The sequence below is a fragment of the Taudactylus pleione genome, unplaced genomic scaffold (genome assembly GCF_031769625.1).
Source record: "Taudactylus pleione unplaced genomic scaffold, aTauple2 ptg001562l, whole genome shotgun sequence".
Taxonomy (NCBI): Eukaryota; Metazoa; Chordata; class Amphibia; order Anura; family Myobatrachidae; genus Taudactylus; species Taudactylus pleione.
In genome coordinates this window covers 25,486-42,799 of record NW_028285959.1, presented here as the reverse complement: position 1 = coordinate 42,799, position 17,314 = coordinate 25,486, and the positions used below count along the sequence as shown (strand labels likewise).

The window sequence follows — 17,314 nt, the reverse complement described above, 5'->3', positions numbered from 1 at the left end:
GGACCTGCACTGGGCGACCCTGGAGAACCCGATGTGCCTGCTGGAGAGCACTGAAAACCGCTCGGAGTTCCAAGATGTTTATTGGAAGCTCTGCTTCTGTCGGAGTCCACCTGCCCTGGAACAAGTGTGGACCCGAAACTGCTCTCCAGCCCCGAAGACTGGCGTCCGTTGTCAACAGGACCCAATTCAGTACCCAGAACGGACGTCCCTTGTTGAGATGGGTCGTCTGCAACCACCAGGCAAGGGGCAGGCGAACCTCCGTGGTGAGCACTATCGCCTGGGATTTTAGAGACTGCCACAAAGATCCTTTGCTGTCCCGAGTCCAATAAGGCTCCGAGGTGCAGAATCCGCTGAGACGGGATTAGAGTGGACTTCTGCCAGTTTATTAACCAGCCCGCAATGGTCAGGTCTAAGTGGTGCAGAAGGAGCTCCGGAGATCCTGCCACTAAAAGAAGGTCGTCCAAGTACGGCAACATGCGGACCCCCTGCAGCCGCAGGGAAGCCGCCATGACCGCCATCACCTTGGTGAAAACCCGTGGTGCTGTCGCCAGGCCAAAAGGTAACGCCCGGAACTGAAAGTGGTCGCTGCGGATTGCAAACCTGAGGAACCGCTGATGGCGCAAAAGAATAGGGACATGCAGGTAAGCATCCTGTATGTCCAATGACACCATGTAGTCCCCAGGTTCCAGCGCCACAATGATGGACCGTAGGTTCTCCATCCGAAACTTCGCCACCCGCAAAGACTTGAGAGCCTTGAGGTTGAGAATCGGACGATACGACCCATTGGGTTTCTGCACCAAAAAGAGATTGGAATAGAAACCCTGGCCCCCTGGGAGAATGGAACAGGCACTATAACTCCAGCCTGGAGCATAGTGTGCAAGACCTGCCGCAGCTCCGTGGCCTTGTTCCGGTCTGATGGTAGACCCGTGGTGAAAAATCGAGCCGGGGGTCTGTGCCGGAAGGAGAGGGCATACCCGTGGGAGACCACCTCGAGAACCCAAGTGTCTGTCGTGGTGACCGACCAACACCGGGCGAACTGCAGCAGGCGGCCTCCCACTTTGGGATCCCCCAAAGGGAGGCCCGGACCATCAGGCCGCAGGCTTGTCATCTGGCTTAGGGGCCGGACGTGTGGTACTCCAGGTCTGCTTCCGAGGCTTGGCAGATTTCTTGGGGCCAGCCTGTCGGGGAAAAGACTGTAGTTTGGGCCTGCCCTGGGCACTATAAGACCGAAAGGACGATGGTAATGAACCAGAAGGGACAGCGGCCGACGGGAGACATGCCGATTTGGCTGCCGCCAGTGTGGCTACAATCTTGTCCAGATCTGGACCGAAGAGAACTTCTCCGTTTAAAGGGCAACGCCTCCAAACCCTTTTTGGAATCAGCGTCCGCCTTCCAGGATCGCAACCACAAGGTGCGACGAGCAGCCACCGCTGCTGAAGAAATTCGAGACGCCAGGGTACTAATGTCTAAGGCCGCCTCGTTGATATAAGTGGCCAAATCACGGAGATTACCAATCAACTCCGCCTGCTCAGCCGGGCAGTCGGAATCGAAGGACGCCTCCAAAGTATCCGGCCAGCGCTCCATAGCTCTGGCAACCCAGCAAATGGCCATAGCCGGCCGCGCTGCCCCCCCCCTCAAGGGAATAAGCGGACTTCAGGCAGATCTCCACCTTGCGGTCTGTAGAATCCTTAAGGGAGGACATGGATGGCATTGGTAATGTGGCACTACGGACAAGACGTGTCACATGAGAATCCACCTGTGGAGGGGATTCCCATTTAGCAAAATAATTATCCGCGAACGGATAAGCCACCGCCAGACGCCTCTGCGGCTGGTATCGCTTGCCAGGCTGTTTCCACGCCTCCTCTAAATGGTCCACCAACTGACCCGAAAGAGGAAAGACTGTGGCGTCACCCTTCACATCCTTAAAAAAGGCATACTTGGATTTAGCCGCTGGGGGAACTTCGTCCTCAATCACCAAGGCTGTGCGGACTGCCCGAATAAGTCCAGGAATATACACCATGGACCTAGCGTCCGCTTCCTTAGTACGGAGAGGTTCCTGATCGTAAGGATCCAGAATCTCCCCATCAAACGTCCCTTCGTCATCCTCATAAGGAGCCAACAGACGCCACCGGCCGTTTATGTGGCCGCATCACAGACTCCCCTTGCAACACATCCGACAAGTGCTGTACAGAACAAAAGAACATGGGAGTTAACCCATGCCGGCTCCTGAGAAACCGGGAGAGGGGAAATAGGGAGACTGCGGGGTACCATCAATTGTCTTGGGAAACCCTGCAAGGGTGACGACACCACTGACTGCTGGGACAAACCCATCTGCGTAAACGCGGGCTGCGGAGCTAACTGGCCCACTAAGGTTGTAAGCGCCTGAGCGAAACAAGCCCAGGACGGCTCCTGTACCGGTGCTGTAACCGTAATAGGCCGCGCCAACGACAAACACTGCCGGCAGAGGCCCTCTGCGCTACCCTCCCCCTCCGCTAAAGGTACTTTACACGTAGTACACTGCAGCCGGAGATGAAAGTCACTTTCAGACATGATGGTAGAAAGTATGTGGCCCCTCTCACCAATTATTTAAAATGGCGAGAGACCACCCTGCAGCACCGCACCGCAAGGGCTTTAGCAGAAACAGGGACCGTAATAAGGCTGACAGTCAGAAAGGAAAGTACAGGCAGCAGCGCTAGCACAGTCACATACAATGCAAAGAAACTCAATTCCTGCACTAACAGCGCTGATAAATCAACTACACAGACAGACACAGAGTCTGGTAGGACACAGCGCTGCATACACAGACCTGAGTCACAGCGGAGGAGAGGTATGCGGGGGGACCCAGACCACGATGCCTCCGTCCAGACTTCCAGCAGCGTTCACCATGCGTTCTGAAGATGGCCGCCGAGGAAAAGAGAGGAGGCTGGCCTGGGGGAGGAGCGCTGCCACAGGGCCAGTCGGCGTGTTGCAGAGAGGGCTGTATGCAGCGGGGGAGGCGCCGGCTGTGAGACAGGGAAGGCGCGCTCCCCTGGCATGCATTTAACCCTTGGGACGCGGCAGCGCTACTGCTCTGCCGCTGTCCTACTGTCCCAGGGGGGTAGTGGAAGCGCAGGTTAGTACCTGGCTCCACGCTGCAGCCAGTCCCCAGGGAGCCCCCTGCCTGGGGACTTCTGGACCATGTATCAGCGGGGACCCACCGCGGGACCCCGCTGCTTACCTTGCTGCCCCCCTTGAGTCCGGCCATGGTCCTAAACATCTGGGGTCACCGCTAGCTGTGACCCCAGATGCTTACCAGCATCCCCGGATCGGTACCGGCGTTCTGGTACCAGCGGGGGTGTAGGGAAGACAGCATGGACGTCAAAACTGACTGTCCATGCTGTACTTCCAGATGTGCAGCCACAGCTGCAAAACGAAAACTTCAGGAGCTCTTCATTGCCCCCCTCTAACAGGTGTCTCCGACTCCGTCACCGAACTAAACTGAGATGCCTTGGCTCGGGGGCGGGGTGTAGGAGGGGGACCCTAGTGCATCCTGGGAGGCTGAAAGTTTAACTCTATGGTGCCCGATGACTGTCACACCTATACCCCAGGGTATCCTGTGGATACCCTATGGACCCTGAAGTAGAAAACTCGTCTCATCTGGAGAGGAGCAGATTATGGAAAGGCCTGGAATGGAACTGAGAATATTCCACCCTTCCAAAAGGTAGACACTCTGGATTTTAGAACGCACATTACAGAGTGTAATGACATGACTGCGTAGACGTCTGCGCTCTCCTAGTCGAAGAGTGGTGATCTTGTCTTACGCCAGAAGAATGCTCAGATTCTGAGAATCCCGCAGGGCTCTCAGATGAAGTATACCCTGTGAGGCTTGCAGTAAGGACTTTTCCCCCTGTTGATTAACCCTTTGTGCCTGTGAAGCAGCAACAGTTAACCTGACATGGCGGCAAAGTACCTCGGTGACCCTGCTAAGAGCATTAGGCCGTCCAGATACTGGAGCAGAAGGATATACTGAACAGGTGAACCGTCAGAAAAGCCATAAATCTGGTAAACCCTGGTGGGGCTGTGAACAGTCCAAAGGGCAGAGCCCGAAAATTGTAAGTGTTGCTGTGGCACAGCAAACCTGAGCCAATGCTGATGAGAGGGCTCTATATGTACCCGTAGGCACGTGTCCTGAATATTCAGAGATACCATAAAAGTCCCCAGGTTCCAAACATCGGATGATGGAGCATAGGGGACTGCTCCCGAGTCCAGGCACCCTTAGAATCTGATTCAGGAATTTGAGGCAGAGGATAGGCAGATGAGGACCAGTCGGCCACTGCCCCAGAAAGAAAGTAGAACAACCAGTCCCTCACTGAGACAGTGAGGCTGGCCTAAATAGCTCTGCTTACCGCAAAGACTGTATAGCTTTCTGGATTTGTAAGGCCCTGATCGGGTCTGAAGAAGGGCCGTGTAACCAACACATGTGAGGAGGCCGCCTGAGCAATGAGAGGCTGCACCCGAGAGAGACTAGAACTCCTACCCAAGCATCCGTGGTGACTTGACGCCAGCACTGGGTGAACTGAGAAAGTCAGTATCTCACTCTGGAATCCACAAGATGTAGACCTGTCCTGTTTAGAAGCAGGGTCATCTGGAAGTCCAGGTCTGCTCAGTACTAGATATGGTGGCCCTTGTGGAGGCCGACAACCTAGGGAAAAAAAAAAAAAAAAAAAAAAAACAGGCCTTTAGGCTGACCCTGAGGACCAAAAGACTTAACAGATTTAGTCCGGTTGTAGTGGGAGTAGCCGAAGGCGGTAATCCTGTATTAGGGATACTGCCAATGTTGCTACAAACTTTTCAAGGTTAGGACCAAACAAGATCTTCCCCATAGATGGTATCTGCACCTCTGCTTTCCCCGAGCGCAGCCATAGGGTATAGCGGCAGATACAGTCACAGCCGAAACCCTGAAGGTTAGGAGGCTGGCATCCAATGTAGGTATTGCCATATATGACAACTGCATATCTTATGTGAGCGACAAAAGACATTTGAACCCCAGACGTGTTGGAGGGGAAAAAACATTACAAATGCATCAGCCCAGTATGCAATAGTATTAACCAACCATTCGATAGCCATGGTAGGACAGGCAACAGCCCCTGAAAGCTAGTATATTGATTTCCACCTACGGATCCGTAGAATCCGTCCAGGCAGGAATGGGAGGCGTAGTAACGCCTGTAATCAGATGAGTAACATGCAAATCTACCCCAGGAGGTGATTTCTTGTGATGACCCTCAAGGAATGGGAAACAGGAGGCCAAATCGCTTTTGTGATATCTTGTATCTGGCAATAGCCAGACTCCCTCCCTAAGATCCACCCGCTGGACAGAAACTGGGATCCCCATGTTAAACTGAGGGTGTAGGGTACAGGATCGATATTCTCTTTAACCAGAATGAACCTGACCGCCAGCCCCAAAGCAGGGATAATAATAATACTTAAAATCAGCTCCCTCCGTATGAGAGGGAAAGAGCGAGATACATCATCTAGTTTACGGCAGAGCCAACTGGGAAGTAACCACAGGGCTTATATCACGCCAATTTGTGTTTCGTAGAAAACGACATCCACCCAGGGTGGCTGTTGTGGTAATCCCTGAAAGGGGAATGACAGACTGTTGTGTTACCAGAGGGAATTCATGTACTGTGAAAAAACCCCGGGAGGGAGCGATAGTCTGTGTCACAGGGGTAAAGTGCAAGAAACTGCGAGATACCCTGGAGGTGAAAAGGGCAGTATGGTGAAGCAACCCCAAGTGAGTTACAACAATGGGGCCCGCCCAGTGATCCGCAATGGAGAGGATCCTGAGAAACAAAACGCCCAAGGGGATCGTTTAAGGGGCCCAGCACCAGATGGCGCTGCATACATAACCCTTTGAGTCAAATCCTCCGCACCAATACCTGCAGTCCAAGACTTGCAGGATAGCAAAAATGGGTCAGTATCATGCTCTATCTCCTGGTCAGACATATCTGACTATCGCGGACAATATTAAGTAGTTCTATACTGGTCCTGACTGACGCTAAGATTAGCTGCAGGGACCCATTATCAGCGTATGCAAAACACAGTTTCACCTAAAATATGGCAACATGTAACAAACCTCAAAAATATTGACAAGTATATACATGCAAGGTCTTAGAACCACCCTAAGTTCTATAGCTGTTTTAGGGCAAATTGTAAAGAAAAAGGGATAGATATATACTGACAGGTGAGAGAAAAAGCAGAGTCAGCACTAGCATAAGTCACATACAATGCAGAATATAATTAATATATATATATATAAATTAGGGATGTGCAGGCTCGGATAGGTTCGAGTTTGCACGTGGAGTTCGGATTTTTCCCTCCAAAAAAACGGAACTCAGAACGAGGCAAAACGTCATCTTACATGGACGAACATCATCATTCCTGGACAAAAGACCAGGAATGATGATGTTCGTCCATGTAAGATGACGTTTTGCCTCGTTCTGAGTTCCGTTTTTTTGGAGGGAAAAATCCGAACTCCGCGTGCAAACTCGAACCTATCCGAGCCTGCACATCCCTAATATATATATATATATATATATATATATATATATATATATATATATATATATATATATATATATATATATATATATACACACATATACATACACACACACATGCATATAATACACTGCAAAATGTCGCTACAGTCAACTGACCAGATTCAGTGTCTGGGAAGGCTATAGCGCTGTGTACACTGACCTGATTGTGAGGTACGCAGGGGGACTGGACCAACCGCCATATCTATAGATTTCTGCTGCACCACAGAGAAAATGGCCACCTGGAGACCTCAGAAGAAGCGTGGCCCGCGGAGGAATACAGCTCAACGACACCAGACTAATACTGAAAGGCGCGCTGAGCTGAGGGGAGGAGCCGCTACAACAGGGAAGGCTTCCTCCCCTGGCCGGCTATTAACCCCCCGGGACGCCGGCTCACAGCGCCGATCGTTAAGTCCCTGGTGGTCTAGTGAACATGCGGGGTATGCCTCCATGGAGGGGACCCCGCCGCCACTGCCAGCGCCTCCGGTCTGTCCCCAGAGGCATCGGACTACATACTACCAGCGGGCTCCGCAATGTAGCGCTCCGCGACTTACCTGCTTCCCCGTCGATCCAGCAGCAGCCCTGGGCGCCCGCAGAGTCTTGCTAGTACAGACTCTGTGGTCACTCAGATCCCAGATCTGTACTGGCGTCTCAGCGCCGGCGGGGTGACGGAGCAGCAGCTTGGACGTCCTATGGACAGTCCGACGCTGCCGCGCAGAAGAGTCCAAAGTGAATGAAAAAAACTGAACTCGTAAAAAACTAAAAATAAGCTTAGGGGCTGCTAATCAGCCACCCCCTGCGATAACTGTGACCCGACTCCGGCTGGGCACCAACTTAAACTGAGGTGCCTCTGGCTTGGGGGTGAGGCTATAGGGAGAGTGGACCCAGTGCATCCTGGGAGCTAAAAGCTTTAACTGCGTGGTGCCCGGATTCGGTTCCCAACCTATACTCCAAGGTCAACCCTGTGGACCCCCTATGGACCCTGAAGTAGAAAATAGAGTAGAGCTTGTCATTAAGGACACAAAGGACAGGGACTCATTTAGAGGTTCCGTATGTCATCTCGCTGTGCCCAGCATGTGCTCATGTCATATCCACACATCTTGCATACATTGTATTTATCCTCTGGTTTGAAAGAATATCCGTGTGCTGCTAAAGCATTTTATTGATTCATTGTTATTTTAATACATTTTCTATATTGGAAATAGTGGTCACTTAATCCAACGCTTCACTTTTCTTCCTTTTGTGTCATTATTTGTATAGCAGGTGCAGATCCTGCTGTGTGAGCAGCTTGTTTGGTCAGGATATACAAGCTGGTTAATCAGCGCACCTGATTTACCTCTATTGGTGCATATACATGGTCAGGTCTGTCAGATGAACGATTGAACAATTTTACCAACGATTTGAACGATTTCAGACAGTATTAAAATGAATGGAATCGGCCAAATCTGAATGCAAAGACATCAGATGTCAAATATCGTTATCTAACAATCGGGAACACGCATCATTGTTGCTCACATCAGATTTTCTTTAAAATAGTGATCGTTCAGATCTGACATGTGTATGCACCATATGATATACTTTTCACCCCCTGCTAGGCTATTAGGGTGTCGAGGGATTCTTGGCTCGCAGAAAATAAAATACACTTTCTACTTCAGGCTCCATAGGGTATCCACAGGATACCTTCGGGTATAGGTGTGACGTCAGTCATCGGGCACCATAGAGTTAAGCTTTCAGCCTCCCAGGATGCACTAGGGTCCCCCTCCTATACCCCGCCCCAAGGCATCTCAGTTTAGTTTGGTGCCCGGCCGGAGTTGGGTGCACCTGTTGGAGTAGGGGCTAAGAAGAGCCCCTGAAGCTTTTCTGCATGCAGCTGTGGCTGCACATCTGGAAGTACAGCATGGACAGTCAGACCTGACGTCCATGCTGTCTTCCCTACACCCCCGCCGGTACCAGAATGCCGGTACCGATCCGGGGATGCTGGAAGGCATCCGGGGTCACAGCTAGCGGTGACCCCAGATGTTCAGGACCATGGCCGGAATCAAGGGGGACAGCAAGGTAAGCAGCGGGGTCCCGTGCTGGGTCCCCGCTGTTACATGGTCCAGAGTCCCCAGGCAGGGGGCTTCCTGGGGACTGGCTGCAGCGTGGAGCCAGGTATATAACCTGCGCTTCCACTACCCCCCTGGGACAGCGGACCGCAGCAGAGCGGTAGCGCTGCGGCGTCCCGGGGGTTAAATGCATGCCAGCGGAGCGCGCCTTCCCTGTCTCACAGCCGGCGCCTCCCCCGCTGCACACAACCCTCTCTGCAACATGCCGACTGGCCCTGCTCTCTGCTCCTCGGCGGCCATCTTCACAACGCATGGTGGACGCTGCTGGAAGTCTAAACGGAGGCATCGTGGTCTGGGTCCCCCCGCATATCTCTCCTCCGCTGTGGTCAGGTCTGTGTATGCAGCGCTGTGTCCTACCAGACTCTGTGTCTGTCTGTGTAGTTGATTTATCAGCGCTGTTAGTGCAGGAATTGAGTTTCTTTGCATTGTATGTGACTGTGCTAGCGCTGCTGCCTGTACTTTCCTTTCTGACTGTCAGCCTTATTACGGTCCCTGTTTCTGCTAAAGCCCTTGCGGTGCAGTGCTGCAGGGTGGTCTCACCTTTTAAAAAAAAAAAAAATTGGTGAGAGGGGTCACATACTTTCTCCATCATGTCTGAAAGTGACTTTCCTCTCCGGCTGCAGTGTACTACGTGTAAAGTACCTTTAGCGGAGGGGGAGGATAGCGCAGAGGGCCTCTGCCGGCAGTGTGTCTTTGGCGCGGCCTATTACGGTTACAGCACCGGTACAGGAGCCGCCCTGGGCTTGTTTCGCTCAGGCGCTTACAACCTTAGTGGGCCAGTTAGCTCCGCAGCCCGCGTTTATGCAGATGGGTTTGTCCCAGCTATCAGTGGTGTCGTCACCCATGCAGGGTTTCCCAAGACAATTGGTGGTACCCCGCAGTCTCCCTATTTCCCCTCTCCCGGTTTCTCAGGAGCCGACGTGGGTTAACTCCCTGACGAGTTCTGTACAGCACTTGTCGGATGTGTTGCAAGGGGAGTCTGTGATGCGGCCACATAAACGGCCGGTGGCGTCTGTCTGCTCCTTATGAGGATGACGAAGGGACGTCTGATGATGGGGAGATTCTGGATCCTTACGATCAGGAACCTCTCCGTACTAAGGAAGCGGACGCTAGGTCCATGGTGTATATTCCTGGACTTATTCGGGCAGTCCGCACAGCCTTGGTGATTGAGGACGAAGTTCCCCCAGCGGCTAAATCCAAGTATGCCTTTTTAAGGATGTGAAGGGTGACGCCACAGTCTTTCCTCTTTCGGGTCAGTTGGTGGACCATTTAGAGGAGGCGTGGAAACAGCCTGGCAAGCGATACCAGCCGCAGAGGCGTCTGGCGGTGGCTTATCCGTTCGCGGATAATTTTGCTAAGTGGGAATCCCCTCCACAGGTGGATTCTCATGTGACACGTCTTGTCCGTAGTGCCACATTACCAATGCCATCCATGTCCTGCCTTAAGGATTCTACGGACCGCAAGGTGGAAATCTGCCTGAAGTCCGCTTATTCCCTTGCGGGGGGGCAGCGCGGCCGGCTATGGCCATTTGCTGGGTTGCCAGAGCTATGGAGCGCTGGGCGGATTCGTTGGAGGCGTCCTTCGATTCAGACTGTCCGGCTGAGCAGGCAGAGTTGATTGGTAATCTCCGTGATTCGGCCACTTATATCAACGAGGCGGCCTTAGACATTAGTACCCTGGCGTCTCGAATTTCTTCAGCAGCGGTGGCTGCTCGTCGCACCTTGTGGTTGTGATCCTGGAAGGCGGACGCTGATTCCAAAAAGGGTTGGGAGGCGTTGCCCTTTAAACGGAGAAGTTCTCTTCGGTCCAGATCTGGACAAGATTGTAGCCACACTGGCTGCAGCCAAATCGGCATGTCTCCCGGCGGCCGCTGTCCCTTCTGGTTCATTACCATCGTCCTTTCGGTCTTATAGGGCCCAGGGCAGGCCCAAACTACAGTCTTTTCCCCGACAGGCTGGCCCCAAGAAATCGGCCAAGCCCCGGAAGCAGACCTGGAGTACCAGATGTCCGGCCCCTAAGCCAGATGACAAGCCTGCGGCCTGATGGTCCGGGCCTCCCTTTGGGGGATCCCAAAGTGGGAGGCCGTCTGCTGCAGTTCGCCCGGTGTTGGTCGGTCACCACGACAGACACTTGGGTTCTCGAGGTGGTCTCCCACGGGTATGCCCTCTCCTTCCGGCAGACCCCCGGCTCGATTTTTCACCACGGGTCTACCATCAGACCGGAACAAGACCACGGAGCTGCGGAAGGTCTTGCACACTATGCTCCAGGCTGGAGTTATAGTGCCTGTTCCATTCTCCCAGAGGGGCCAGGGTTTCTATTCCAATCTCTTTTTGGTGCAGAAACCCAATGGGTCGTATCGTCCGATTCTCAACCTCAGGGCTCTCAACAAGTCTTTGCGGGTGCCGAAGTTTCGGATGGAGAACCTACGGTCCATCATTCTGGCGCTGGAACCTGGGGACTACATGGTGTCATTGGACATACAGGACGCTTACCTGCATGTCCCTATTCTTTTGCGCCATCAGCGGTTCCTCAGGTTTGCAATCCGCAGCGACCACTTTCAGTTCCAGGCGTTACCTTTTGGCCTGGCGACAGCACCACGGGTTTTCACCAAGGTGATGGCGGTCATGGCGGCTTCCCTGCGGCTGCAGGGGGTCCGCATGTTGCCGTACTTGGATGACCTTCTATTAGTGGCAGGATCTCCGGAGCTCCTTCTGCGCCACTTGGACCTGACCATTGCGGGCTGGTTAATAAACTGGCAGAAGTCCACTCTAATCCCGTCTCAGCGGATTCTGCACCTCGGAGCCTTATTGGACTCGGGACAGCAAAGGATCTTTGTGACGGGGGAAAAGATCTCTGCCTTACAGTCGAGGGTGCGCAGTTGTCTGCACAGCCGCCGGGTGTCTCTACACTCGGCGATGAGGTTACTGGGCTCCATGGTGTCGGTGTTCGACATGGTGGAATATGCCCAGTTTCATTCCAGACCTCTGCAGCACCTGATCCTGTCTAAGTGGAACGGGCTGCCTCAGTCTCTAAAATCCCAGACAATAGTGCTCACCCCGGAGGTTCGCCTGTCCCTTGCCTGGTGGTTGCAGACGACCCATCTCAACAAGGGACGTCCATTCTGGGTACCGAATTGGGTCCGGTTGACAACGGACGCCAGTCTTCGGGGCTGGGGAGCAGTTTCGGGTCCACACTTGTTCCAGGGCAGGTGGACTGCGACAGAAGCAGAGCTTCCAAGAAACATCTTGGAACTCCGAGCGGTTTTCAATGCTCTCCAGCAGGCACATCGGGTTCTACAGGGTCGCCCAGTGCAGGTCCAGTCGGACAACGCTACCACCGTGGCCTACATAAACCGGCAAGGAGGAACCCGAAGTCGGGCGGCTCTCGTAGAGGTGTCTCGGATCCTGGTATGGGCGGAGCGCAATCTTCCGGCTATATCAGCTGTCTTCATCCCGGGAGTGCTAAATTGGGAGGCGGACTCGGTCGCCAGGACGTTCATCCGGGGGAATGGTCCCTCCACCCGGACGTTTTTCAACTTCTGGTGGACAAGTGGGGTCTTCCAGAGATCGACCTCATGGCGTCCCGGCACAACAACAAGTTGCCGGTGTACGGGTCTCACACAAGAGACGAAAAGGCGTCTCTGGTGGATGCTCTGTCCGTCCGGTGGACGTTCCGGTTCGCTTACCTGTTTCCTCCAGTTTCCCTTCTTCCACGGGTAATCCGGAAGTTCAAACAGGAAGGAGGGACGCTCCTGTTGATAGCTCCCGCGTGGCCCAGACGGCACTGGTTCTCAGACCTTCAGGGTCTGTCCGTGGACAGTCCTTTGCGGTTGCCGCTACGACCGGACCTTCTGTCGCAGGGTCTTTGTCTTCACCTGGACCTGACTCGGCTGTCTTTGACGGCGTAGCTGTTGAGACAGCCATGTTAAGAGCTCGGAAACAGTCTTCCACGAGGATATACCATCGCGTGTGGCATACGTTCTTCCAGTGGTGTCGACCGAGAGGTTATGCAACGCGGGAGTTTTGTCTGTCTCGTATACTCGCCTTCCTACAAGCGGGACTAGACCATGGGCTTCGCCTTGCTTCTTTGAAGGTACAGGTTTCGGCCCTGTCTGTCTGGTTTCACTGTAGGATTCCTACAATTCCTGATGTGCGTACCTTTATGCAGGGTGTTCTGCGAATTCAGCCGCCTTTTGTTCCACCTGTTGCGCCTTGGGACTTGACTGTAGTCCTGAGGGCTCTCCAAGGACCGCCGTTTGAACCACTGGGCTCAGTGGATCTTAAATGGCTAACAGCTAAGACTGTTTTCCTTCTGGCCTTAGCTTCGGCCAGACGTGTTTCTGATTTAGGGGCTCTTTCTTGTAGACCCCCTTTCTTGATTTTTCATGGTAACAGGGCAGTGTTACGCACTCGTCCTGAATTTCTTCCCAAAGTTGTTTCCCAGTTTCATGTTAACGAGGAAATAGTTGTTCCGGCTTTTAACTCACCTGGCCTTTCAGTGGGTGAGGCCACTTTGGATGTTGTGCGGGCCTTGAGGACTTATGTTGACCGCACTTCTTCGTTTAGGAAGTCGGACGCCTTGTTTGTCCTTTATGGCTTCCGTAAAAAGGGTTGGCCTGCTTCAAAGCAAACTTTGGCAGCCTGGATCCATATGGCTATTTCTGAAGCTTATCTTCATGAAGGCCTGCCGGTTCCTCCTTCTGTGAAGGCTCATTCCACTAGGTCTGTGGGTCCTTCGTGGGCAGCTCGACGTGGTGCCTCTGCAGTCCAGATCTGCAAGGCGGCTACATGGTCCTCTGTCCATACCTTCGTGAGGTATTACAGGTTTGACACCTTCGCCTCTCAGGATGCTTCCTTCGGGCGGCGGATTCTCCTTTCAGCACAGGAGCGTCCCCACCCTTAAAGGATACTGCTTTCGGACATCCCCAAGGTATCCTGTGCATACCCTAAGGACCCTGAAGTAGAAAATATGAGATATGGTAAGAACTTACCTTTGTTATCTCTATTTCTACGAAGTCCATAGGGTTCCACAGGAACCCCACCCTGTCACACCTGTGCTGCAGATGGGCTTTGCTCTGGTCACCGGTTTTTCCGTCTCCCTCTGGTGAGAATGTGATTCTTGTGTGTATCCAGATCTTTTTTCTCTCTCTTCCTTCTCCTCCGGCCTATGGCTTGGTACAAAACTGAGATGCCTTGGCTCGGGGGCGGGGTATAGGAGGGGGACCCTAGTGCATTCTGGGAGGCTGAAAGCTTAACTCTATGGTGCCCGATGACTGACGTCACACCTATACCCCAAGGTATCCTGTGGAACCCTATGGACTTCGTAGAAATAGAGATAACAAAGGTAAGTTCTTACCATATCTCATATTATAGATCCCCTAAATTACAATTTCTTCTGAACTTTTATACCCGAAAAGTATCCATTTCTGATCCATTTGTTTATAATATGGAAAAGACTTTCTACCAAGTGGATAAAAAACAAAACACCACATTCCAAAATATAAAATGCTTTATTTAAATAGATTATGTCTTAGTACTCATCATGCATGTGGGAGCTTTTGCTAGAAAATCTTAGCTGTAGCATTTCATAATAAAGGAGCAGCCCCCATTTCTACAAAAGCATAATTTTTCCCTACAGAGGTGGATCTGCATATTAAACATAGAAAAGTCCTCTCTAGTCAAAGGAGAGTCTTCCAGAATCAGTAGACCACCACCCATGGCTGGCAGCAGTTGACTGGTAAGATTTCTGCAGTGTTTCAGCCATACTACACTCATCAGTAGTTGTGCAGAAATGCCAGTTTCTTATTGCAGGTGCATAATACGGCTTCATAAAAACCACTCACACTTTAGCCACCTTCAATTACTACTAAGGGACCTATGTATCAAGCAGTTTTTTACATAAAATTATGCAGAAACTTCAGTTCCTGTATAATTTTATATATTGTTACTATCAACTAATAGCACAACGCAGGAGATCTCACAGAAATCTCCGGCAAGGTGCTAATTAGCGCTGCAGATCGGAGCCTCAATTATTATTAATGGGGACTACGATCTGACCCCTATGTATTAAACACCTAATAAAGCAAAGCTTTTATGATTTAGCCCCGGTAGTTTACACCATCTTCCGATGGTGTAAACTACTGTTTGCCTATGGGGGTTCCAGGAGCAGGAGAGCGATCTTTTGATCTCTCCCCTGCAGCCCCCGTCCGGCCCCGGAAGCTGGCACTGTGTACATGACCAGCGGCAGCTTCCCCCCGGAGAAGTCTTTCACTTCTGTGGAAGATGTCTCCAAAATCCCTAAACAAATGGGAATAGAAATAAATAAACCCTTTTTAATTAATATGTAAAATGTTCTCCTTTCTGGTTATGACACCACAGTGATTGATTGTAACATTGTGTAGATTGAAAGGTTTAAATAAGGGGTTATTAAGGTTGATACAGAGTTGCACATTTTTTACCGTGCTTCTGAACAAATTCAGAGCTTCATAATTAGTTCCAGACGGTGATCAATTTCACAGCGGAGAATGATCCCAATTATGCAAATAAATTCTGGATCACATAAAGAGACTGACTTGTCTCCCAAAATCACGCTCCTGATGAAGGTGTGGGAACACAGAAACGCGTTGAGCAAGTTTCTAATCATCCAGTCATTTAGCTTTAACACAAGGCTGAATTTACCTTGCCAGGACACTAAGAACGGACCAGCACCACTGCACAGGCTCTGGCTCTTCTGGAGTCCTACGACTCTGTGGTGTACAGTCAAAACATCTGCACCTTTGAAGCCTGACCGGCTACCCATTCCTATATTACACAAGCAAAAGGTCTTGCAGTGAGATTGCGGCAATCTAAAACACAGCAGCCGGACAGACAACTTAATTACCATACCTATAAAGGAAAATAGAACTTACAGCTCCTTCATACCAACTGGCTTGTCTGCAGCCTTTTCTTGGAACCTAATTGAAGGAGGGACACTCCGCTGATGCGACCCTGTCATTACCAAGTGGGTGAGCTCTTTTATTCGTTCATGCAAAAGTATATTCTATTATGCCGGAATACAAAATTATTTCAGCCACCTCATACTAATGAGCTTTACAACAAATGACTAGATATCGTGGATGTCAATCCAATTGACAGTTTTTATATATATCCAGTGACTGACTGGTGAATTATGAATAACTTATGTGCAAATGCACAAACAATACAGTTACATTGTTCTTTTTACCAATCAAACCAGATCAATTATAACATAAGCCCTTAATGCATTTTCATATGTATAGGCTCTTCAAACAAAGCTTAGGATCATACCCCTGAGTGTTTTTGTATTTTTATTTATCTTCTGCATTTATTTCTACTTTAATATATTTTTTTCACTCATATTTTATTGTTATTTTAATGTGTATTGTGAATATATATTTATATATAAACACACACACTTTGTTTATCTGAAATAAATGAACACATTATTAAAACTTTGTAAAAATTGATAACGTTGTTGCATTAGCGCAGCCAAATAGCCATTTTACCCTTTAGATCTTTGAAGTACTGGCACAGTCTTCGCTTTCTTGGCAGCAACTTTTTCAACACTTTAAGGTCACAATAGGAAGCGCTAATATTCAAGGGCAAAGTTCTAAACAATAGAATCCTAGATGTTAATAAGTGGCAGTTCCCCATGAGAACATCAGGGTACAAATAATTCTGTCATTACTAGGTTATAAGGGTGAATTGTGTAGTTAAATATGAATAACTCACTTTCCCTTTAAGACGAGTACAAAGTGTACAGCATCAGATTTATCAGAAATGGGGCAGAATTAACACATTAAGAAATGGTAACGTGTTTGCCGTTCTAATCTTACCATTCTGATGAAATTGCAGTTTCCTTTATTTATTTTACAGTAACAAAAGTAATTGTTACCACAGCATGCTTTCAGTATAGTACCATTTAATTTTTAGGTCACACTTTAGTGTATATACAGCCTGAACAGCGAACCAAAGTTCACAAGTAACTTGTCCAGTTTGACAGACATGGAAAACTGACCTGATAAAGCTCATTTCCATATCCAAGATCTCTAAGGGGACTCCGTGGTGCTTTCAAGATCTTTATAAAAAACAAACAAACCATATACAAAACATTAAATGACAAGGTCGAGAAACCACAAATCCTACATTGGAAAACCAAATTTCTCACACACCACTTTCATAAAAGCAAGCGACATGATTATTTTCCTAGACGGCTAGTGAGTGCAGTTTTGCAGTTCTACTTCAATATGACTATTAATATTTGATTGTAAACCAAAACAGACAGGTTCTCTAACCTACCCTTTGCTTCTTCACTGTATTTTGTTTAATCATTGTGTTTATGGTTATCTTATGAAAGAGTAATATTTATGTCATAGTATTCTCATCACTGTCTAGTGCTGCACATATCTTGTGGCACTATATAAACAAAGGATCACCTCTATAAGACAGATACGGCCTATCCATGGTTAGGTAATCTAGCCTTTAAAGTGTAAAACTATATTGTGAATATTTATAGGATGCACCAGGATTCAGATGACTTGTGCTATTCTGTCAGGTGTTTATAGATGGATTATGCCACAATCGGCAGTAAACCATGTGCAACTTTGGACATCCT

At 50.1% G+C, this 17,314-nt stretch overlaps 1 protein-coding gene across 1 annotated transcript in view; it reads right to left on the bottom strand.

Annotated features, from left to right (window-relative positions):
* LOC148442374 (outer kinetochore KNL1 complex subunit KNL1-like) overlaps window positions 1-17,314 on the bottom strand; it is a 138,433-nt gene that overhangs the window by 102,259 nt on the left and 18,860 nt on the right. Inside the window, exon 4 of the mRNA XM_088464012.1 lies at window positions 16,718-16,777. Within this exon, the coding sequence (XP_088320138.1) occupies window positions 16,718-16,777 (60 nt within the window). The remainder of the gene's footprint in view (window positions 1-16,717; window positions 16,778-17,314) is intronic.